The sequence below is a fragment of the Benincasa hispida genome, chromosome 3 (genome assembly GCF_027475165.1).
Source record: "Benincasa hispida cultivar pf3 chromosome 3, pf3_genome.v1.1, whole genome shotgun sequence".
In the NCBI taxonomy this organism is placed as follows: Eukaryota; Viridiplantae; Streptophyta; class Magnoliopsida; order Cucurbitales; family Cucurbitaceae; genus Benincasa; species Benincasa hispida.
In genome coordinates this window covers 801,002-825,982 of record NC_143480.1, presented here as the reverse complement: position 1 = coordinate 825,982, position 24,981 = coordinate 801,002, and the positions used below count along the sequence as shown (strand labels likewise).

Below are 24,981 nucleotides of genomic sequence, written 5' to 3'. Positions count from 1 at the left end.
CCCCCAAAATCCCTTTCCTTCTTTTTGCTTTAGCCTTACTTCAGTGGCTGCTCGTTCCAAATTCTCCTAAACCCCCTTTCTCAACCACCAAGGACAACCACGATTTTGTAACCACATACGAATATTATCCGTTCCGGTACGTAGACCAAATGATACAATGCGAGCAAAAGTTCCGTCATTCATGGAGATATAGAACAGCATATAAGTTATCATGCTTGCATATCCACCATTTACTTACTTAGACTTCCCCAGATACCATCATTGTTTCTTCTTCAGCCACCTAGTGTAGCAACTTTTTTTGAAATGATACAAAAAAAGATATCTTTGTTCACAACAGAAAAACTTTCTTATGATGAATTCGATCAACTAAGTAGGGCCTGAGGCCCCCTGCGAATCCGTAAATCTCAGGAGCAATAGCTAAATGATGATGAGCCATATCAGTCAGCCATAAACTTTGCGTTTGCGGATGGAATCCCCCGAGAAGGGTTAGAATGGCGGTTCCTGCTGAGCGGTTCTTTCGGGCGAGAAGCGAGCATCTCCCGCAACGCAAGCTGCATTGTTCGCCACTATCCGAGAAGCAAAAGATTCGAGAGTCCAGGCTGAAAATACATGCATAGATAGTGAAAAATTTCATTCAATTAGATTAGATATGGTAAATTTTTTAAAATATGGGACAGCAAAAGAATTGACTGTTGAGCCGTATGAGGTAGGAAACTCTCAAGTACGGTTCTAAGGGAAGGAATTTACCTGCCTTATATAATATGGTACCATAGTTCATGAAACTTACATATTTATATAATATGATATCATAGCTTGAGTTTATAATATGGTATCATAGCTCATGAAACTCAATGTGCATAAGGTCTAAAGAAAATTTGAATCCAACCCAAAAATGGTAATTTGAATCCAACCCAAAAATGGTGGAACCTCGAAAATATATCATCTTGAAAGAACATGTTGGACAGATCTCCCATCGGATAGATAAGATAACTAGTAAACATAAGTTCGAATTCCTACAATAATTATTGGGACAAGAGGAAACACATAGCAGCTTATTAATTAAGTACATCATTTAAGAACAGAATACTTAAGTGAGAAATTATAGATCCGGTTACATCAAGTTCCAAAAAAATAAAACATTCGATTTCATTTCTATTATTACTGCACTGCAAAGCTGTAGCACTAAACGAGCCCTAGACAGCCACCAACCTTTTGAGTATCCTGCAACAATTTTCTCAGAAAGAAGGCAACACAACCTTAGTCTTAGTGGGAATCATTATAATGAGGAAGAGAATAATGCAATTGCTCAAATAATGCTCACTTTCAGGAACAGGCTACATAAGTTGAAATTGGCCGAAATAGATGACAAAAACTGGTCATACATACTCTAGAGCCTAGACGGTTAAATAGTTTAGCGGACATTCTCAGGGAGTTTATAAGGTGAAAATGTTTACAAAGGTCTCCCTTCACACGTCAACGAGGAAGACGATTCTCATGCAAATGTGAAGAAGACGTACTATGAAACTGAAGCAGTGTTGGTACCATGTTATGCAATTGCGTTGGTGATATTCCATGCAATTGGATTGGCCGCATATCACTCAATTCCTGCCACAAAAATGGAAATGAAGAAATCTCACATAAATGCAAGTCAATACCATATGTCTTCGATGTCAAATCATAATAATAAAACAGAGTCGGTCAAATGCATAAATATATTAGTTGTTGGACCATCGTTATCATGCGAAATCATGCCAGATGCAAGTTAATTATACATCTAAAATCTAATCTTTTGATGAATTTTTTTCCTCCCTTGTTTTCTCGAGCCAGTTATGTCCGTCTAGCGTTTCCTCACATAACAATAAGAACTATTTGTTAAAAAGCCAGTTACGCCCGTCTAGCATTTCCTTCCCTTGTCTCAAGTTTGTTTCCTTTCATGTCAGTCAATATCAAACTTTTCTAATATAAGATAGATTAAAGAATAAAAAGGAGAGACAAGGCTACACCAACCAAAAAGTGCAACCGAAAGAGAGAATTTTGCCAAAAAAAAAAAAAAAGGACTAGCTGATGAGTATCAAAGAAAGAGGAGAGAATCAGTAAACAAAGTGCAAAAGGAACCCAAAGGTTACTGAAAGAAGTGCCAGACCATATTTCTCCCCAGATTTATCCATTGTCCTGAATCAACCTTTTTACCTCTCAAACCAAATATTTCAGAATAGCGAAGAGGCCCATGTAGCACAACAGCCTACCCTTCTCCCAAAAAGGAGGCTGCACAAAAATCTCCAAGATGAGTCACTTTCAGTCTACCATATCTACATGGTTTAATAAGCTATTAAATACGGTTGGTATGATAAACTTCAGCTCGTTTTCTCTTCTAGGAAACACAAAGTCACGCTAAACTTCATTGAAATCAAGTGGAAATTTTATTTGTACCGATAGAGTACTGATTTTTGGTAATACTTTTTTTTTTTTTTTTTTGTATTAGTACTGATTATCGAGAGTACTACATCAATGCCACAAAAATAGTACAACCTTGAACCAAAGGAGAAAACCAACTCTTCAATATAACAGAAGCATATGGGAAAATGGATATATGAATGGAGAAATAGAACAAAAGCAACCCATGCAGCCTGATTGTCAATCAAATACTTTCCATATTAAAAGTAAGGTAATATCAAGATTTTGCAGATTTTCCTCCGCACAGGTCTACAGCCTAAACCTAATCATTTTTCTAACACGTCTAAGCTAATAAAGTCAAAATTGGCACTTTCAATGCTTTTTTTTCTCAAGTTGTGCGAGTCATCTGTTAGGTACTAAAGTACCTTTAAGAACCACCCTAAAAGCCAGCTATTGGGGTGGGAGAACCAAGAAAATTTTGGACCGATGACCTAATATTTCGGCCCATATTGCCAAATGACCCGATTTTTTAAAAAACCGTCAATTGACCTTCTGCTGACGTCATGAAGGTATGAGATTACAAGAATTGTCCTTAATAATTATCTCGCTCGCTACATGGTTCTCGCCCTCGCTGTTTATCTATCTTCCATCATGATATGATTGTTTGTCACTGTACGATTGATTTGACAATTTTCACGAATTCATCTGTCTACAACTTAAAATCGTTAACACACAGTAAACATATAATGGTGAATTCTTTAAATTCTAAACTTCATTTGAACAGAGTTTTTCGAAACCAAACGGAGTTTTCAGAACAGGTTTTTCATAATAGAATGGACTTTTCTTGAATGTGGTTTCATTGGTGTTTGTAGGAACGTGGTCTCAAAAAAGATATGTAAATAGCATAATGAAAGGGGCGTGGGACAGAATGACAACGAAAGGGGTGTGGGAAACAACGACAGCGACCTAGGTGGAGAGAGAGAGCAACAACGACCTAGATGGAGAGAGAGAGCGACAACGACCTAGGTGGAGAGAGAGAGGGAGCAACAGCGAGAGAGAGCGACAGCGAGAGAGAGCGACAGCGAGAGAGAGCGACAGCGAGAGGCGACAGCGAGAGCAATTGAGAGTGAGAGAGATTTATGTGTATTAGACGATATTCATCTGCTTAATCAAAAATGTTCTCTTGCTTTTTAGGATGACGGAAAAGTGTCTACTAATTCGATACGGAAGTGATTGGGATGAGAATCAAAATTTGTATGTTGGAGGTGAGCTAACAGGAATTATTGTGCCTATTACATTGAAGTATGAAGAACTTAAATCTCATATTTATAGGGTTGCAAATGTAAGTTGCTCAGAGTTTGATGTTGTTACGAGAGTTAAATATAAGCTTGACTATGAAGCCCCTCCACAGTACATACAGAATGACAGTGATGTTCGCTTCCTTCTTTTTCGGGAAGATCTTTGTAGAGATCAGCTATATGTAACGCTAAAATCGAACCCTGATGGAAATGTGAATATGAGTAATGATGGTACAGGGGTAGATAAACAATACGAGATATCATGTGAGCTTAATCAAGAAGAGGGTGATATTCCATTGTCTATGAATACTCGACCATCAACATTATCAATAAACAATGACAGCATTCATGCATAGGACTTCCAAAGAGAAATTCAATGTAACGGACCAGTGCTTGGTAATGAGAGATTAGGAGGACTTACTTCAATGGATTGTGGTCCTTCAGAAGAGTGTGATCCTTTCGTGGTTAGTAATGAGAGATCAATAGAATTGAATTTTATGGATTGTGGTCCTTTTGAGGAGCGTGATCCTTTCGTGGTTGATAATGAGAGATCAACAAGATTGAATTTTATGGAATGTGGTCCTTCGGAAGAGCGTGATCCTTTCATGGTTGATAATGAGAGATCAGCAAGATTGAATTCTAGAGACTGTGGTCCTTCAGATGTGCGTAGACCTGCAGTGGCTGTTAATAAGAGATCAATAGGATTGAATTCTATGTCTTCATGTCGTAGAGGGGAATTGATCATACCTGGTACCTCTTCATCTGAGATAGATGTTGAAGTTGGTCAACTATTTTTTGAGTAAGAGTGACTTAAAAATGAGATTGTCTATTTTGTCCATAAACAATAATTTTGAATATAATGTAAGGAAGTCAACTAAACTTTTGTTTACTGTCAAATGTATCGAGGATAAGTGTAAGTGGAGCCTTCGTGCAGTGAAAATCCCAGGGTGTGACAGATTTAAGATCACAAAGTATATGTGGTCACACACATGTTCTATTGGAATTTTAAATCATGACCATAGATAAGCAACGGCTGCAGTAGTTGGTGAACTAATCAAATACAAGTTTACAGGAATAGGACGTGTTTATAAACCTCGTCACATCGTTGAAGATGTGAGGAAAAAGTACGGCGTAAACATAAGTTACAATAAGGCGTAGCGTGCAAAGAAAACCGCTTATGCTCTCGCTAAAGGTACTTCAGAAGAGGCGTACGCTGTTTTACATGCATATGGTGAAACGTTAAAAATGGAGAATCCAGGTACAAAGTTTGAAATTGAACTTGAAAATGATATGCATTTCAAGTACATATTTATAGCATTAGGGCCTTGTATTAGAGGTTTGCAAGTTGTTGGTCTGTGATAATTATTGATGGATCGCATTTGAAAGGAAAATATAAAGGGACCATGTTGGTCGGCATTTTCATGGTCGTTAACAACCAAGTATATCTACTAACATATGTCATAGTGGACAATGAAACTGATCGAGCTTGGAAGTGGTTTATGTCGAATTTGAAGTGTGCCATTGGAAAACCCCCTAACTCGGTGTTTGTGTCCGATGGAGCGGTATCTATTAGCAATACCATTCATCAGAGCAACGGACAGAACCCGCGTCGACCTTTTATCTAATAAATGTATCCCTTCCAGAAGTCGGGGTTTGTTGCACGTATTAGCTCTAGAATTACTACAGTTATTCGAGTAGCAGATACCTTCAAACAAACTATAACTGATTTAATGGGTGCAGTCTTTCCTACAGCACTTCATGAATTGTGCACATATCACATAGAAAAAAATATTCTTTCCAACTTTAAGGGCAGTACAATTGTTGGGATGTTCAAGAATGCAGCCAGGGCATTTCACATGTCAGAATTCCAATCACACTGAGACCAACTACGTACTTTTCGAAATGGTGTTGTATCAAAATATTTGGAGGATATTGGTCTTGAAAGGTAAGCGCGTGTTTACCAAACAGAACAAAGATATGATAACATGACGTTCAATAGTGCAGAGTATTTCAATTCATTGACCAAAGAATATCAACAGCTGCCCATAATGTGCTTATTGGAACATGTTCGAGGCCTCATCCAGTCATGGTTTTATGAATGGAGAAATTATTGGACATCTCGAACGACGTCACACTCAGACTACTGTAAAAACCGATTAGCAAGTGAGTGTGACAAGGACAAACGATATCGAGTTGAGCCGATTGATCGTTATAGGATCCATGTGTGGGACAATCGATTGGACGGTATTGTGAACCTCCATACGAAGGAATGCACATGCAAGAAATTTGACTCACTTGGTATCTCATGTTCGCTTGCAATTGTGGCTGCGCGAGAACGAAACATCCCCCTCCGAGGTCTGTGCAATCTATTTTATAGCGTTGACTCCCTCATGGTTGCTTATGCAGAACCCGTAAATCCACTCGGTCACATATCTGAATGGAAGAGACCTTCGGGATATGTGGAAAAGCATATTGCACCTCCTAGAAGAGTGGTATAAGTCAAGCGACGAAGAGTACGAAGAATACCATCAAGAGAAGAACACCGCAGACAAATAAAATGTGTTAGCTGTGGGAACTATGGGCATAATCGACAAAACTGCAGTGAACTGCTCACATCTGGGTGACCTATTGAATTAAATCCAAAGATTCAAATATCGGTCGAGTGTGATTTTCTATGTGCCACTTGTAATCCTCAATGTACATAGTCTTGTCAATTTCAAATGTATATCTTTTTCTAGTTAATCTATTCATGAATACTCAATGTAATCCCCAAGTTTGTAATGTCTTGCTATCACTTACACAACTTTACTCAAGTTGGCATCTCTGGAAATGTCTCGCTATACTGTTGATAAACCGTGTCGTAAGTTGAATCTCAATTTCCTTATGTTTTGTTATTTTCTTTTTTAGTTCGACTAGAGGTGTGTATTTATCAACAGTCGTTCTCTTACGTGTTGTTTTTCAACTCTCGACCATAACCTATAGAAATATAACAAAATGGTGAACATGTCAAATAACAAATATGAAGAAAGAGATTTTTTAACCACATAATGATCATACCTGTGAATCGAGATGTATGGTGTCAAAGTGTTTTTCAGAAGGTGGAACCTCATACTCCTCAGACTTTACAGATGAATCGAGATGTACAGTGTCAAGCTGTACAGGTGAGGTAGGTAGAAGTGGGGTAGGCGACCTAGGTAGAGATGAAGTAGACGACCTAGGTAGAGGCGGGATAGGTGACCTAGGTGCAGGTGGGGTAGGTGACCTAGGTAGAGGCGGTATGGGTGACATGATGACATCGTGGCCTGCCTATGTAGTGGGGGACCTCGCTGCCTCAAAACTTTGGAACCCTTCATAGACTAATAAAGACAATGATTGACAATTGTGCTTTGATGTCTCTCGTGTCCATCTCCAACTTCGATCCACAATCATCTAAGCTCGATATTGAGCTGTCAATACTCCGTAGATACGAATATACAAGAGGATCAACAATGGTTCCCTCCCTGCGGCCAAAAACCTCAAGCTCAGAATGATCCTCCTCGAGGACAGAACACTCCTCCTCCGGCTTAGGATGTACGTCATCCAACAGCACATCACGAAACATATCCTCAATGGGGGTGTAAGTAGACTGGTGGATGTTCATGTCTGCATCAGATTCGTCGTCCCTCACTCCACCTTCTAAATTTTCCTGCTCATCACCTTTCCCGACTTCAAAACTATCGTCTAAACTACTGCCACTCTATGAACTACTAGAGCTCCTTGAACTCTCGATGCCGAAGTGTACTTGTCTTATAGCCCATCTATCAATTAGGGTGTCCCGAAACTCTTTAGCATCGAACATGACAAGACCCTCTTTGACTTTTGTCTGCATTAAGGATCCAACCCAGTAAGATGGTTAATGTACATTTAACAATCGAATAAACATATTATGGCAAGATTACGCTTACATTTTGAGACACAAAAACGTCTCTCTCGAGTACTTTGAATGACACCGAGGGGGAGCATGACCATCATAGTATACGAGGCACAGCTACCTTGCTCTTTCGAATGGCAACGTTCTCTGCTATCAACGATAGAATCTCGTACGTTCACACCTAAATATGAAACAACTCGTATTTATAACTATGTTAATGTTAAACCAAGATAAATTTAAGTTAAGTAACATCTACCTGGAATGCTTGGGGAAATCTACGGAGCGAGTACTTCACAACATAATTTTTATTTCCTCTCACTTTCTCCTTATATAAACCAACCTTATCATTTAGTGTAGTCTTAGAGGGCGTCGAGTGTCCTCAGCCAAATAATTGTACCCCAATCAAGACTATTGTAATAGTCTATGTCTTCAACATCTTCAAAAAGAGTACGATCGACAACACTCTTTTGCTTGTTCTTACCCATCATTGCAACCTCTTTGTAATATATTAGGGTTTTGTAATATTCTGTCTTCAACTCTTTTGCTAGTACGTCCTGAGCCTAAAGAGGAGCGTTCTGTCCCCGAGGAGGATCGTTTTGAGTCTGAGGTTTCGGGCCGCAGAGCAGGAACCAATGTTGATCCTCTTGGTATATTCGTACTTGCGGAGTATTGATAGCTCAATATCGAGCTTAGATGGTCATATCGAAGCTGAAGACGGACACGATAGACATCAAAGCACAATTGTCAACCATTTTGTCTCTATTACAGTCTATGAAGGGTTCCACGGTGTTTGAGGCGCCGAGGTCCCCCACTCCACAAATAGGTCACAATGACACTATGTCACCCATCTCGCCTCTACCTAGGTCACCTACCCCACCTGCACCTAAGTCACCTACCTCATCTGTACAGCCTGACACTGTACATCTCGATTCATCTGTACAGCCTGAAGAGTATGAGGTTCCACCTTCTGAGAAACACTTTGACACCATACATCACGATTCACAAGTGTGATCATTATGTGATTCGAAAATCTCTTTCTTCATATTTATTATTTGACATGTTCACCATTTTGTTATATTTCTGTAGGTTATGGTCGAAAGTCGAAAAACAACATGTAAGAGAAAGGTTGTTGATAAATACACATCTCCGACAAACCAACGAAGAAAATAACAAAACAAAAAGAAATTGAAGTTCAACTTCCTTTGAACTGTCCGGATACTAAGTACCCTCTCCCTAGGGTACCTATGGCAGGATTTAAAGCGACGATCCAGTACTCCCTAGAGCATGAGGTTCCAAGTGCTATATTCACAGAAATGATGAACTGGTTTGTCGATAAGAATACAGACAACGAGGTTCGAGAAAATGCATTTTGACCATTGTCCAAGTCCTTTTTCCAGGAGTTGACCGAACTAAGTTCATGGGTTGAGTGTGACATAAGTTTACAATCCTTGTACTTTACCAATTATATACTGTGAACTCCGCTCTCCTAACGTATATCTTGTTCTGGATGCAGACCCTAATATCCTTATTCAGTTCGTAAAAGATAAATTTTATAGGTAACCGGAACTGTGTATGAACAGATTCATTTACTATTTCCAGCGCCTTTTTTCTTAGTCTCTTTTGCTTACGTTCTTTAAGGCTGACGCTTAGTGCGCTTTCCTTTCTTTTGGCTAGCTCGCCTTTCCCTGTCACTTTCTTCTTGCATTTCTCGCTCAAATTCTATCGCGGCCCGCTCTATACTGTCCAAGGATTGTTCAGGTTGGGGTGGCGGACATTCTAACTCCTTATCGCGTAGCTCATGATGAAATTCAATTGCGACGATGAGTGGCAACGCATCCTTCCGAAGATTTCCCAGACCTTCACATACTTTCTTTGCTTTTTTCTGAAACTCCTTGGCCAATGCCTCAGCAGATGAGGCTGCAACACCATAATGGTTGCTTTTCTTAGGTTTGCGATCGCTTGAGTGCGGTTGGTTGATGACTTCCTCATCAAGTTGCTCGAGTGGTTTGAGTGTTTGAAGGATATCGCCATAAACCTCACGTTCATCTCTTCGTCTAACCTTGCTAGCAGTGGAGAGGTCTTGAGGGTTTTGGTCGTGTGATGAGGAGGATTGCGAAAGGGTAGGGGTTGAGACGATTATGGTAGGAGCGAATGAATGGGCGAAAGCCACCGTAGCTGGTGGCGCGTATGTGGGTGGTAGGGCGGTTGGGAAGGCAATGGGCTGCAACGAAGCCGTCGATGAGACAACTTCGAATGTGGAACCTGGGTTGGATGAATAGGTTGAGGTAGGGGTACCCTTGTTGCTTGCCATTTGGAAAGGAGATTGTCGGAATCTGAAGGGAATGATGGTCAGAAAGGGATATGATAATTCGTTGGAGGTTAGAAGGCTCGAAAGTTTTGAGAACAATGAAGGTGAAACATTTGAATAATGGAAGAGGAGGGGTTAAATAGACGAGAAAGGAGAAGGGATGAGGATTTGTGCAAACCCTAATCATCACCTGACACCACATTAAATGAGGTGACAGTTTTTGATGTCTTTTTAGTCTCTAGAGGAGACGTACGATTTCCTTACTTGCGATGGGCTGATATTGTAATCGCAAAGAATTGGGTTTTTCCAACTGCTCAACTGATCGCATGCTTTTTTCTTTTTTAAGCACATCGCATCACTTCGTCGCACCAGTCCATTGCGATCAAAATGACGCAATCAAAAGGATAGAATGAAGTACGATGTTGAAAAAGAGTTGATAGTCATATAAAGTAGTAAATATGCATAAAGTAAAATGAATTATGAAAGAAAACAAAAAGATATACTTCGTCCCTGATGAATGTATGTCGCTTATCATCGCAAGGACTAAGTGTTTCTTCTCTATTCTGGCTTACCCAAGTCAATGGAGATTTTCTCACGCTGGAAATCTCTTCCATGATACAACTTTACTCTCTGTCCATTCACTTTAAATGCGTTGGTCAATTCCACCGCTCCATGCGAGAATACTTCTTTGATTATGAAAGGCCCGGACCAACGCGACTTCAGTTTTCCAAGAAAGAGACGCAGCCTAGAGTTGAACAGCAATACCCTTTGACCTGCCTTGAGGTTTTTCTCACAAAGACGCTTATCATGTCATCGTTTGGTGCGTTCTTTGTAAATTTTGGAATTCTCATACGCTTGGAATACACTTGGTGCGACGCCAGGTATGAGAATATGTTGTCAATTCACTTCAAGCGTATGAGAATTCCAAAATTTACAAAGAACGCACCAAGCGATGGCATGATAAGCGTCTTCGTGAGAAAAACCTCAAGGCAGGTCAAAGGGTATGGTTGTTCAACTCCAGGCTGCGTCTCTTTCCTGGAAAACTGAAGTCGCGTTGGTCCGGGCCTTTCAGAATCAAGGAAGTAATCCAGCATGGAGCGGTGGAATAGACCAAGGAAGATGGGACCAACGTATTTAAAGTGAATGGACAGAGAGTAAAGTTGTATCATGGAGGGGATTTCCAGCATGAGAAAACCTCCATTGACTTGGGTAAGCCAAACTAGAGAAGAAACACTCAGTCCCTGTGATGATAAGCGGCATACATTCATCAGGAACGAAGTATATGCTTTTGTTTTCTTTCAAAATCTATTTTACTTTCTACATATTTACTACTTTATATGACTATCAACTCTTCTTCAACTTCGTACTTCATTCTATCCTTTTGATTGCGTCATTTTGATCGCAATGGACTGGTGCGACGGAGTGATGCGATGGGCTTAAAAAAAAATACGTCTAATACACATAGATCTCTCTGGTTGTCGCTCTCAATTGCTCTCGCTCTCGTGACTCTTGTTGTTGCCTCTCGCTGTTGCTCTCTCTCGCTCTCGTTGTCGCTCCCTCCCCCTCTCACTGTCGCTCTCTCTCGCTCCCTCCTCTCGCTCTCTCTCTCCACCTAGGTCGTTGTCGCTCTTTGCCACACCCCTTTCGTTGTCGCTCTCTCCCACACCCCTTTCGTTATGCTATTTACATACATTTTTTGAAACCACGTTCCTACAAACACCAATGAAACCACGTTCAAGAAAAGTTTGTTTCGTTCTGAAAAGCCTGTTCTGAAAACTCCGTTTGGTTCCCAAAAACTCTGTTCAAAAACTCTGAAAAGAATTCACCATTACATGTTTGTTGTGTGTTAACGATTTTAAGTTATAGACAGATGAATTTGTGAAAATTGTCAAAACAATCGTACAGTGTCAAACAATCACATCATGATGGAAGATAGACAGACAGCGAGAGCGAGAACCATGTAGCGAGAGTGAGACAATTATCAGGGGCAATTCTTGTAATCTCATATCGTCATGACGTTAGCAGAAGGTCGATTGACAGTTTTTTAAAAGACTGGGTCATTTGGCATTATGGGCCGAAATATTAGGTCATCGGCCCAAATTTCTCGAGAACCAAGCCACTTAAGTATCACATTGGTCATCTCATTCCAACCAATATGGGACAAAGGGAACCCATACTACCTTGGTTCCTAACAACAATCCATCCTCGGATAGCAGATGTCTCAATGGCTACTCCAACAGTACTTCACTTGGCCACACCCAGTCAGAACCCTCTACCAGTTCCACTCTGGAACGTCAACAATTGGCTCTGATACCATTGTTAGGTACTTAAGCACCTTGGAGAACCACACCCTAAAAGCCGGCTATTGGGGTGGGAGAGCCAAGCCACTTAAATACCACATTGGTGTCACACCCCTTCCCAACCCCGCCTCTAGAACCCGAGAGGAGGCGTGAGGACAGCAGATACCACCCTTTTGTGATACCTGCCCATCTAAACCTTTTTACACTCATAAAACTTTAAGTCAAGGATATAAACAACTACTGTTTGACTAAACTCCTTTATTACAAACAATATAACGTTTATACAACTCCCAGACTTAACTACAAAGTTTACATCAACTCCAAAACCGGAAGTGTGGCTGTGGCGTGGCAAACCTTGACCTTAGCAGTACCCTGGAATTCCTCATCTTTTGCTACCTGGGAAAAAAAACATGAAAGAAAAGAATGAGCTTCAAGAAGCTCAGTGAGTGGTAAACAACTTCTAGAGTCTCTTTCAGCTCATAATAATACAAGCATATCACAACTACGAGGTTAACATTCAAACCTCAGGCTTGAATGAGTATGTTCTCAACTCTACCTACACACGGTAGATAGTTAAACTGATACTAATCATAAACGCATACTCTCCTGCATTCCCTATTGCATATAGATCCCCGCTTATGGGCTCAGAATCTAGGCCTGCCGGCTCTCTGACCATCCCATACGAGGTTCTTCTCACAAGCTTAGGAACTAGACCTCTCAATCCCCTGACCCATCCCGTGAGGACCATCCCAGGCCGAGGCGGGGGGGCATCCCCCGGGGCCCCATTCCCCACTTCCCCGCGAGGGATTTTTTTAATTAAAATTTGATTTTATTTAAGTTTTTTAAGTTTAGGCTTGGCTTCTTGGACTTAGGGTTAGAATTTGAATATTTAATATTGAGTTCCAATCCAACACTATACATTATAAACATATATATAAATAAATTATTTTATATATTATAAATATATATTTTGAAGAGAATTTGTGTTATGAACTACTTGATCAACTCATGGTCTTGCTATCAACACATGCCCTCCATGATCAACGCAAAACTTCTTTTGAATCTGCTCTCAAACACTCTTTCTAATGTCTTTGGAAGAGAATTTGTGTTATGAACTGGAGAGAAACTTTGTGGTGGTATTTATAGGCTTTAGGAACCGATCCTCATCTCTTAAGGCCTCCAACGCATGACACCTCCTACTTAGAAACTTTTAGAGTGTCTTCACCATGCTTTGCCACAACCTACTTCCATGCCACTTCCTACTTAGCTTTTTTAGTTGTCCTTTCCACACATGGTCCAACACATAACTCCTATTTTGCATGCTTTTTGGTGCATCCACCTCCTACTTTTGAGTTGTCTTCCTCATGCATACCTCCTTTGCATGAAACTCTATTTGTCCACCTCCTACTTACTTAGGCTTAACCTCTTCTCGGTTAGCCATTACCAGCCCATAGCTCTCTTATCAACGCATCACTTGTGCTACACTAACCTCAAGGCATCGCAAGTCCTTGCTTGGCCGCATACCCTTTTTCTCCTCGCATGGCTTACCCTTGGCACATGCGTTCAACTAGGACTATAACCATCACAATCTTCCAACGCATGCTACTAGCTTTGTCATGTGCGCCCACATGCCCTTAGATGTCCTTAGCGCATAGCACATCACCATCGCATACCAACCTTTGGGTCAAGCTACTCAATTCAACGCCTCATGGTTTATCTTACCATCACCTAGCCTCTTGCTAACGCATACCTTATGACTAACGCTAGCATGCCCTTGTTACTTGCCAACGCCCATAGCCTCTTGCACAAGACCAACGCATCTAACCTCGCAAGCCTTGTGTACCGCAAGCCCAATCAACACATAGACACTACACTATGCGCCCATCGTGACTTGACGCATCGTCTAGCTCATCGCGTAACTCTTGCGCTCATCGAATAACTCATCGTCTAGCTGCCTCAACGCACGCCCAGCCTCAATAGTCTAGCTTTGCGTCCATCGCATTAGCTTATCGTCTAGCTGATCTCGCTGTCGATCATCACCTAGCGCTCTCACTGTCGCTTATCGTCTAGCTGATCTCGCTGTCGATCATCACCTAGCGCTCTCGCTGTCGCTTATCGCCTAGCGCTTGCGTCTATTGTCTAGCGCCCACACCCATCGTTTAGCACTATCATGCAGCCTCGCAAGCAACTATGCAATCGTCCGCGTGCATGCTCCAACACCCAGTGTCACGGTCATGCTTGTCCAGGGCCTGTTGCCCATGGCCGCATGCCCGATCCAACCCCCTTCTAGCATACTTTCATATCTTGTATTGTATTAGCTTAGTTAGCTTGCTTTCTTTACATTTTCATTGTAAGTGACCACTCGCCCTTTTGCATATGCAAGGGCGCCAGTTGGCTTTTTGTTCAGAATGCACTATATGGGGATAAGACTAACCATCACTTCCTCATACCCGGAGTAGTACTCTATAAAGTTGTTGTTGCTTATTGCTTTCTAGTCTACTACAATCTTTCTTTCTTTATTCACACTCACAAAACTTCTTACGAAAACCTTTTCTCCAAACCCGTTTTCTAAAACCGTTTTCCCTAAAACGGGGGTGGAGGTTACGAGAGGCACTCGGTGTGCCACCGGCAGTCCGTATTCGAGTTGACTGACTTGTTCGTGAGCGGGAACAAGTGTCGCACAATCGCTAAGAGAAGCTTCCGAAAGAACGATTGTGACAGTTGGTATCAGAGCCAAGTCGGCTCACAGAGGGAAGATCAGTGATCATGTCAGCGACGAAGAACCTGAACAAGTCCCATGTGGATAGGTTGGTAGAGATGGAAGAGCAAATGCTCTACCTAAGAGAGGTCCCGAATAATGTCCGTTTCCTAGAGACTCGGCTACAAGAAGTTGCTGAGAAAGCCGATGGAATTGATGCGGTAGTGGGCCGCCTAGACGAATTACCCGTCAGAGAATTGATGATGAGGGTAGAGACCCTCGAGACCAAAACAGTACGGTCCGGCAGCTTTGAACGTGGCGATAGCTCATTGGGCTTTGTTGCCCACATAGAGGAGCACGTCGAAGAGCTAGACGGCTCCCAAAAAGCAATACTTCAGATGGTAACCGATTTGTCTGAAGACTTTCGGTCGGCCCTTGACGTCGTCAGAGTCGAGATAGCGGATGTGAGTGCTAGGGTGAATCTTACCATCCGAGCGGTAGAGAACCAAGCCCCATCTGGGGGAGCAATGGCAGTAAGCAGAATAAAAATCCCAGAACCGAAACCCTTCTGTGGGGTGCGAGAAGCGAAAGCCCTGGAAAATTTTATCTTCGACCTTGAGCAATACTTCAAGGCGACGAACCCAGTGACCGAAGAGTCGAAAGTCACACTAGCAACGATGCATCTGGCTGAAGATGCAAAACTGTGGTGGAGATCACGATTTACAGACATACAGGAAGGACGATGCACTATTGATACTTGGGATAGATTGAAACAAGAACTTCGCTCGCAGTTCTTCCCTGAAAATGTCGAGATCTTGGCTCGACGAAAACTCCGAGAGCTGAAGCAAACAGGTAACATCAGGGACTACGTAAAACAGTTTGCAGGACTCATGTTGGACATACGAGATATGTCTGAAAAAGACAAGGTCTTTTGCTTTGTTGAAGGGCTGAAACTGTGGGCGAAATCAAAACTATATGAACAGAGAGTACAGGATCTCCCCTCTGCCTATGTGGCAACTGAACGGCTATACGACCTTAGCACTGACTCGCAAGATCTGAGGAAGCAATCAACTTCCTCAAATGGGGGAAACAGAAACAGCCGTTCCAGTCCTCCCAGACCTGGGGGAGGAGACAAGAACACAGGGGGAGACCGTAAATCATCTCAACCGAGATCAGGAAACAACTGGCGGGGGCCGCCGCAACAGCATAACAATTACAATCGCCCCCTATCTTGTTTCATATGTAGAGGGCCACACAGGGCGGGCGAATGTCCAAATCGAACCGCGTTAATGCTTTTCAAGACACATTAGCCTCTACCTTCGAAGACAAGGCTGAACTGGAAGAGACGGTAATCGAGCCAGCTGCAGAAATTGAGAATCCCAAGATGGGGGCATTGAAATTCTTATCTGCGCTCCAGAAGAAAATGGGAAAGGCGACAGAGCCACTAGAGAAAGGACTCATGTATGTGGACGCTTGGGTCAACCAAAGATCGGCCAAGAACACTATGGTTGACTCCGGGGCCACCCATAACTTCATGGCTGAAACGGAAGCCCGCCACCTAAACTTGACTTGGGAAAGAGATGCAGGGAAGATGAAAGTTGTGAATTCTGCAGCCCTACCGATTACGGGGATAGCGAAGAGAACTCCGGTGAAGTTAGGAGACTGGAAGGGCCTCGTTGACTTCGTGATTGTCAAGATGGATGATTTCGACGTGGTATTGGGGATGGAGTTCCTACTTGAACATAAAGTCATACCAATGCCCCTCGCCAAATGTCTAGTCGTTACCGGATCTACACCCACCGTAGTTCAAGCCAGTACCAAGCAACCAAATGGGGTGAGAATGATCTCAGCCCTCCAATTGAAGAGAGGCCTGGCCCACGACGAACCCACGTTCATGGCCATCCCGATAGAATCAGTTGAATCCACTGAAGAGGAGATCCCCCAAGACGTTCTATTTGTCTTGGAAGAGTATCGGGATGTCATGCCTAAAAGCTTGCCCAAGTCCTTACCCCCACGAAGGGGGATTGACCATGAGATTGAGTTGTTACCAGGGGCAAAGCCGCCTGCCAAGAATGCATATCGGATGGTCCCACCAAAATTGGCCAAACTCCGAAAACAGTTAGACGAATTGTTAGATGCATGATTTATCAGACCAGTGAAGGCCCCTTACGGAGCCACAGTACTGTTCCAGAAGAAGAAGGATGGAAGCCTCCGGTTGTGCATCGACTATCGGGCCTTGAATAAGCTCACAGTCCGCAACAAATATCCCCTTCCTATCATTACTGACTTATTTGATCGGCTTCACGGCGCTAAGTATTTCTCGAAGTTGGACCTACGATCGGGATATTATCAGGTCCGAATTGCTGAAGGAGACGAACCTAAGACGACCTGTGTCACAAGATATGGAGCCTTCGAATTCCTCGTGATGCCCTTTGGCCTCACCAATGCTCCAGCAACTTTCTGTACCTTAATGAACCAAGTGTTTCACGAATACCTCGACAAATTCGTCGTAGTGTATCTCGATGACATTGTGATCTATAGTGCCTCGCTGGAGGACCATCGACATCACCTCCAACTAGTCTTCGAAAAGCTGAGGAAAAATCAGTTGTATGTAAAGAGAGAGAAGTGCTCCTTTGCCCAAGAGCGCATAAATTTCCTCGGCCACGTGATTGAGTGTGGTCAGATTGGTATGGAAGAGGGCAAGGTGGCCGCGATCAGAGACTGGAGGGTACCATCATCCGTGACCGAACTACAATCCTTCCTCGGACTAGCCAACTACTATAGGCGGTTCGTAGAAGGATTCTCGAGAAGAACAGGGCCATTAACCGAACTGTTGAAGAAAGATAGCCAATGGAGCTGGACTCCTGAATGTCAAGCCGCCTTTGAGGGCTTGAAGAAAGTGATGATTGAGGGGCCGATCCTCGGAATTGCCGACGTGACCATGCCATTTGAAGTAGAGACTATGCTTCTGACTTCTCGTTGGGCGGTGTCCTCCTCCAAAACAGACACCCCATCGCGTATGAGAGTAGAAAACTAAATGATGCCGAACGGAGGTATGCCGCCTCCGAGAAAGAGATGTTAGCAGTAGTTCACTGCTTGAGGACCTGGAGACAGTATCTCTTGGGGTCCAAGTTCGTGGTCAAGACCGACAACAACTCCATTTGTCACTTCTTCAACCAACCGAAGTTGTCGTCGAAACAGGCACGGTGGCAGGAGTGTCTAGCGGAGTTCGACTTCCAATTCAAACATAGACCGGGGAAAAGTAACCAAGCGGCCGATGCTCTTAGCCGAAAGAGCGAACATGCGGCCCTGTGCATGTTCGCCCGCCTACAAGCAAGTACGTTGAGTGCAACAGTACGAGAAACTGTCAAAACTCACTTGACAAACGACACAGCGGTGCAGGCCATCATACAGTTGGCCAAAGAGGGGAAGACACGCCAGTTTTGGGTGGAAGACGATCTACTATACACCAAGGGCAATCGCCTCTACATCCCCAGATCCGGGGAGTTACGAAGGTCGCTGATGAAGGAGTGTCACGACACACCGTGGGCAGGACATAATGGTTGGTAGAGGACTTATGCCCTTCTGAAACAAGGCTACTATTGGCCAAGCCTTCGAGATGATGTCATGCAATTTACCAAGACTTGCCTTGTCTGCCAACAAGACAAAGTCGAAAGGGCGAAATTAGCGAGTCTACTGGAACCCCTACCTGTGCCCTCTAGACCATGGGAGAGCGTGTCTCTCGACTTCATCACCCATTTGTCCAAGATGGGAGAGTTCGAATCGATCCTTGTTATCATCGACCGGTTCTCAAAATATGCCACTTTCATCCCGACACCGAAAATGTGCACAGCCGTGATGACTGCCCAACTGTTCTTCAAACACATCGTGAAATTATGGGGCGTCCCTGCGAGCATTGTTAACGATCGGGACGGAAGATTCACTAGGACATTCTGGACAGAATTGTTCAAAATATTGGGGTCAACACTGAATATCTCCTCTAGCTATCATCCCCAAACCGACGACCAGACGGAACGCTTCAACAGTATGCTCGAGGAATATCTGCGTCACTTTATCGACGCTAGGCAGAAGAACTGGGTCCAGTTGTTAGATGTGGCTCAGTTCAGCTTCAATAGCCAACAGAGTTCCGCGACCGGAAAAACGCCCTTCGAAGTGGTGTGCGGCAGACAGCCACTCATGCCACACTTGGTGGACCACCCTTATGCAGGGAAAAGTCCTCAGGCACATAACTTCACTAAAGAGTGGAGCAAAACCTCTGAGATAGCTCGCGCCTACCTAGAAAGAGCATCAAGAAGGATGAAAAAGTGGGCTGATAAGAAGCGGAGGGCCCTCGAGTTTCAAGCCGGGGACAAGATCCTGATCAAGCTACGACCGGAACAGTTTCGTTTTTGAGGCCAGAGAGACCAACGGCTAGTAAGGAAATATGAAGGTCCAGTGGAGATAATTGAGAAGGTCGGGAGAACCTCATATAAGGTTCAGTTACCCTCATGGATGAAGATTCATCCTGTCATCCATGTGAGTATCTTGAAGCCCTATCATCCCGATCCCGAGGATGAACAAAGAAACATGCTAAGGCGCCCACCAGTCACGATGAAGAGTTCTGCTGAGAAAGAAGTTGCACAAATCCTGGATAAACGTACGCGCCGTATTGGAAGACCCAGATGAGAACTGACAGAGTTCTTAGTGAAATGGAAGGATCTCCCAGACGAAGAGATCAGTTGGGAGCGGGCCGAAGATTTGAAGAATGCAGCTCAAGCCATCGCAGATTTTGAACAAGGTCGATTGACGGGGACGTCAACCAATTAAGTGGGGGAGAATGTCACGGTCATGCTTGTCCAGAACCTGTTGCCCATGGCCACATGCCCGATCCGACCCCTTCTAGCATACTTTCATATCTTGTATTGTATTAGCTTAGTTAGCTTGCTTTCTTTACATTTTCATTGTAAGTGACCACTCGCCCTTTTGCATATGCAAGGGCGCCAGTTGGCTTTTTGTTCAGAATGCACTATATGGGGATAAGACTAACCATCACTTCCTCATACCCGGAGTAGTACTCTATAAAGTTGTTGTTGTTGCTTATTGCTTTCTAGTCTACTACAATCTTTCTTTCTTTATTCACACTCACAAAAACTTCTTACGAAAACCTTTTCTCCAAACCCGTTTTCTAAAACCGTTTTCCCTAAAACGGGGGTGGAGGTTGCGAGAGGCACTCGGTGTGCCACCGGCAGTCCGTATTCGAGTTGGCTGACTTGTTCGTGAGCGAGAACAAGTGTCGCACAATCGCTAAGAGAAGCTTCTGAAAGAGCGATTGTGACACCCAGCACCCATGCTCGCGCATACTAGTCAGCACGCATGCCCAATCTCAATGCCCAGCGTCTTGCGCTCATTATCTAGCCCTCTCGCTCTCGCTCACGCAGTCTCTTATCATCCCAACGCATGAGCAACCTTTGTCATGCCATCGCCTGGGCAGTGCCTCATGCCAACTCTTCGGCCAACATGCGTCCATACCTCACAAGCTCAACGCATGGTTGTCCTTGGCTTTAATACTTAATCTCTTATAACCTCTACCAACTTAGCCTCATTAGAGCCTTATGCGTTAATGCTTCCTAACACCAAACGCATGGTTTCTTTTTTACTTCATATTTAGCCAAATTTTTACTAGTTATGGCTCAACTCAAAGCTACTCAACAAATTCATTCAATACTTAGAATTTTCCTTCTATTCAACATAGGATTTAACTTATACTTAGTTAATTTTCTTAATTACCTGCTCAAGTAGGGAAATTGAGATCCGGATTTCACATTGGTCATCCCATTCTAACCAATGTGGGACAAAGACAGCCCAGACTACCTTGGTTCCTAACATCATTCTTGAACATAGTCATGCTAATCTTCTCCCTTGACAAAAATAAATAAATAAATATATAAAACTTCCATCAAGAAAACCAAATTTCCAATCCATGTAAACGAGCATAATAATATCCATGATTGCTCTTACAGACTGTGTTCTTTCTAAACATACTTCGTGCCTGAGCATCAAAATCTTTCAGTTCAATAATATTATAATCCAAGCCTACCAAGACATAATATTTAGGTTTAAATCCTATTTTGGTCCCTAAACTTTGAAGCTTGTTCTATTTTGTTCTCTAAACTTTTAAAAATGTCTATTCTAGTCTCTAAACCTTTAAAAAGTGCTTACTTTCATCCTTGCTAATAAAATTCTATTAACTCTCAAGTAAAATAATGAGATGACTTGTATTTTTAGATGACTAAGATGCCAAATAAGTTAATCACACTAAAAAAATCTAGGTTTCAAATTTGAATAAAGTGGTAAAGCAATTTTCTATAGGAGAACTCAAAAGTCATTTTGTATTCAAGATTTTGGTTGTTCAGTATTTTGGCACGTTGGTTGTTGGCATTTTACTTCACCTTCATTTTGCTCAACCCATGCTAGATGCAATTTCATCAAAGAATTAACAAAATCTTAATGGTAGGGACCAAAATAAATACTTTTTAAAAGTTCAAGGACTATAACGGCTGTTTTTTAAAGTTTAAGAACCAAAATAGAACAAGATTCAAAGTTCAATGACCAAAATAGGATTTAAACCTAATATTTAAGATGATTTTTATTTTTAGAAAATCTTGATGACAATCAAAACCTGCGTTCGAAAATAACTTCTAAAAGCATTGCAGCTTACCATTTGATTGAAATCATCCTGGGATCCAGCATTTGAAGCAAATGGTTGAGATACCTGGCATGTATATGAAAAGCCAATTGAAATAAATCCCCAGTATAAAGTAAGAAAGGGATCAAAACTAAGACAATTTGTATCAACATATAAAAAATACAATGATCACCTTCCCATTTTTGCTGTTTTCATTGACTGCAGGTTCATTGCTCGACCCTGCCAAGTTAGGAATTTTATTAGCATTAATCACCTTAAGATCAGGCGCATTATCAACAGCTAGGTTGCTGTTGCTGCATTGGTTGTCCTCAATACCAAAAACAAGAATTGCTGAGGTGTCAGACCTCACATCGCTTTCTGCAGAACTACTCCTCACAGTTGCACATTGTTTCAAAGCTTCATTAATCGCAGAAAGTGCAATGTCATAACTCTCCTGAGACAAAGACCCTTCTTCTCCCAATATTATAGCTCTTCGACAAAGATCATTAAAACGACGGACCTTACATTGCACCTCATCCAACTTTTCATTGATTGGATTCCTGCTCATAGCAGTGTTGGTCCAACGCTGTAATATATATTTGGATGGTATACTGAAAACGCCAGACATTTGGAGGACAATAATGGCATGTCTACAGAGAAAACCTTTATATTCAAATGAACGGCAGGAGCAATATATATCTGAATTTGAGTGATTGCATTCAACAACATAATTCTGACCATCTTCAAAGTCTTTGACACTGTACATCGTAATAGTTTCATCTTCACTTTCTTTCTTAAGATGGCATGCAGCAGCTCCCAAAACCTCCATTTGAAATTTTTTAAAGATTTCGTAAGTATATACTAGTGACATTTGTTTCTCAAATGGGGATGGAGACTTCAACTCAGGTGTTTCGTGCCAAGCATCAAAGTTCGCCTTTGCTTCTTCCTCATATCGCTCCTCAAGAATGTCTCTATATCGCTCTATAAACTCCGTCAAGGATGTTTCAATCTGAACATATTTGTCGAAAGAAGAGTTCAAACTCTCCATGCGCGAAGATGTGCATAAGCCAGCAAAAGAAAGATCTCTTGCAAAAGCAGGCACCCAATAACCACGATCATCATACAAATGTTGCATCCACTCAACTTCTCTAAGATTAAATTTATCGAGCAACTTCTGCCACCTGTTCTCAAACTCTTCCTTAGTCCACGACTTAAAAACACACTTCTTGAACTTCTCCATAAAATTCTCATGCCACATGCTTAAAAACTCGAGCTCTTTTGGAATCTTTTCCAAAATATACCACAGACAAAAGTAGTGACGTGTTCCAGGAAGAACTGCCCCAATGACTGCTTTAATAGAGGTATTTTGGTCCGTGAGTATCACCTTTGGAGCTCGTTCTCCCATTGCTATATACCATGTTTGCATTAACCACAGAAATGTATAAACTGTCTCATCGGCAATCAGTGCACAACCAAGTAAAGTATGTTGAATATGATGGTTCACCCCTATAAAAAGGACTAATGGAAGCTTATACTTGTTTGTGAAATACGTGGTGTCAAATGAAACCACATCTCCAAAGTGTGCATAGTCTTCCATACCTTTGCCGTCAACCCAAAACACATTGCGCAACTGGTGCTCTTCATTCATATCAACTGCATAAAAGAATTTTGGATTCTCTTCTTGCATATGCATAAAAAGTTCAAGCAGAAGTTGTGCATCCCCTGATTCTAGAGCCAAAGTGCGACCCTTATCGTGTTGGTTTCTCACAAAGCTTTCTAAACAATCAACATTCTGATAAGCACTGAACAGTTTTGACATGGCAGCTAAATTCTTCCGTCGCCGTATTCTGACATCGTTCTTGAGTGGATCAGTATTTCGGTGGCTTCTAAAAAGATGAACTTGAGATGGTAAAAGCTCGTGATTATGATCTTTTACAAAACTATAAACATACCACTTCCCATTCTGTTTCCTCTTCACGTGCATGCTCGCTTTACAACCAATTTTTGGCGAAGGTCGAGGGTTGATAGCATCATCAGACTGCTGCTTATTGCCATATCTCATGCATGAAAACTTTGCATCAATAAATTCCTTGGATGCCCTAGAACGACGGCTGCTTAATTTGGAAGTTCCAAACCCCATAGTCTTGGCGTAGTCTCTATAGAATGAATATGCATCTTCGTGAGATTCAAATTCCATGCCAAGGCATGGCTCTACCAAAGAATTGGCCACGATCGCATTGGAATCCATTGTTGAGGAAGGAAAATTCAAATCCACTTGAAATCCACCACGAATTTCACCTCTGAAGGCACTCAGAGATGAGGTAATATTTCTCATACAACGTCCCATATATTTAGTGCAGGGTCAGGGTCTCCTCCCATAAATGGAGAAGATACGAATTTCGGTATCACCGTCACTCCTCCCATTGATAAGACACCTAATGGCGGGAGGGGAAACGAGACATACCTTCAGAGAAAAATGTCATTGACTACAGCACTTACAAGAGTGAGTTCGATGATGACTATGAGAGAAACAAAGACAATCAGAATAAAAAGATACTAAATTGGAAATCGTTCTACACATGGGAATCAACCAGGAGGGCATACAAATCACGGAAGAAGGAAAAAGAAAGGCGATGCAAACATGCAAAGAATGCAAATGGATCGAGAGAAATACCTGCTCCGGTGTCCATGGGTCCGTGGAGAAGAGAAGGAGAGTTGTAGGAAGTAGAAGAAGGGAACTGAGAGATGGGGATTCGGATTTGGACGAAGAGATGAAGGAGGGAAAGAAATCAAACCTAGAATCACAAATCGAAGCGGCGAAGGACCACCTCTTCCCCTTGCTTCCTTCATTCTTCCCTATTCATTCTTCTCTATTTTGCACGTCTTTTTTTTTTAAATTTTTATTATCTTTTCATCTTTCTTCCTTTTCTTTTTCTCTTCGTCTTTTTGCAGTTTCTACAACTTATGATTGTTAGTTAACACAATTTATGGAAGTCTTTAACATGCTGTGTGTATATATATATATATATTCTTTTTTTTATTTAGATAAAAATTGTAGACTTTTAATTTGAAAAATTACCCTAAAAACATAGTAATTATGCCATTGATACATGTTGGTCTTAAGCATTTATATTTATTTTATTTTAGATGTTGGACTTTTAAGATTCTTCTTGTAACATTTTAAAAAATTTGAAAAATTAATTTCTTTATTTTTTACTTTCTTTTAATATCATGATTCGGTTCCAAACTTAGTCGGATACTTTCAATAAATCTTAAAATTACTTTTTGAAAGTTAACTTTTATCAAAATTGGTTTTACAATAATAATAATTTTCATGCAAGAGAAGACGTTATATATATATATTTCCAAAGTTTACTATAAGACTTAA

General features: G+C 41.9%; 1 protein-coding gene across 38 annotated transcripts; it reads right to left on the bottom strand.

Moving 5' to 3' along the window:
* Positions 1-150: 150 nt before the first annotated feature.
* FRS4 (FAR1-related sequence 4) lies at positions 151-24,551 on the bottom strand. Of its 38 annotated transcripts, none has more exons than XR_016528266.1 (6): positions 24,268-24,549; positions 21,787-24,057; positions 21,627-21,680; positions 4,114-4,373; positions 1,518-1,605; positions 151-599 (listed from the first exon to the last, which is right to left on the bottom strand). XR_016528266.1 is itself a non-coding variant. In XM_090311603.1 (6 exons), exons 2-6 carry the CDS (start codon positions 23,938-23,940, stop codon positions 487-489), a joined length of 2,451 nt encoding a protein of 816 aa, XP_090167729.1. In that variant the 5' UTR covers positions 23,941-24,112; positions 24,268-24,551; the 3' UTR covers positions 151-486. The 38 variants fall into 38 exon arrangements, 24 of the variants coding, with proteins under 24 accessions (XP_090167729.1, XP_090167730.1, XP_090167728.1 ...); XM_090311603.1 differs by lacking the exon at positions 4,114-4,373 and adding an exon at positions 12,565-12,606 and having other exon boundaries at positions 21,787-24,112; positions 24,268-24,551; XM_090311604.1 differs by lacking the exon at positions 4,114-4,373 and adding an exon at positions 12,565-12,606 and having other exon boundaries at positions 21,787-24,079; positions 24,268-24,551.
* Positions 24,552-24,981: the final 430 nt, after the last annotated feature.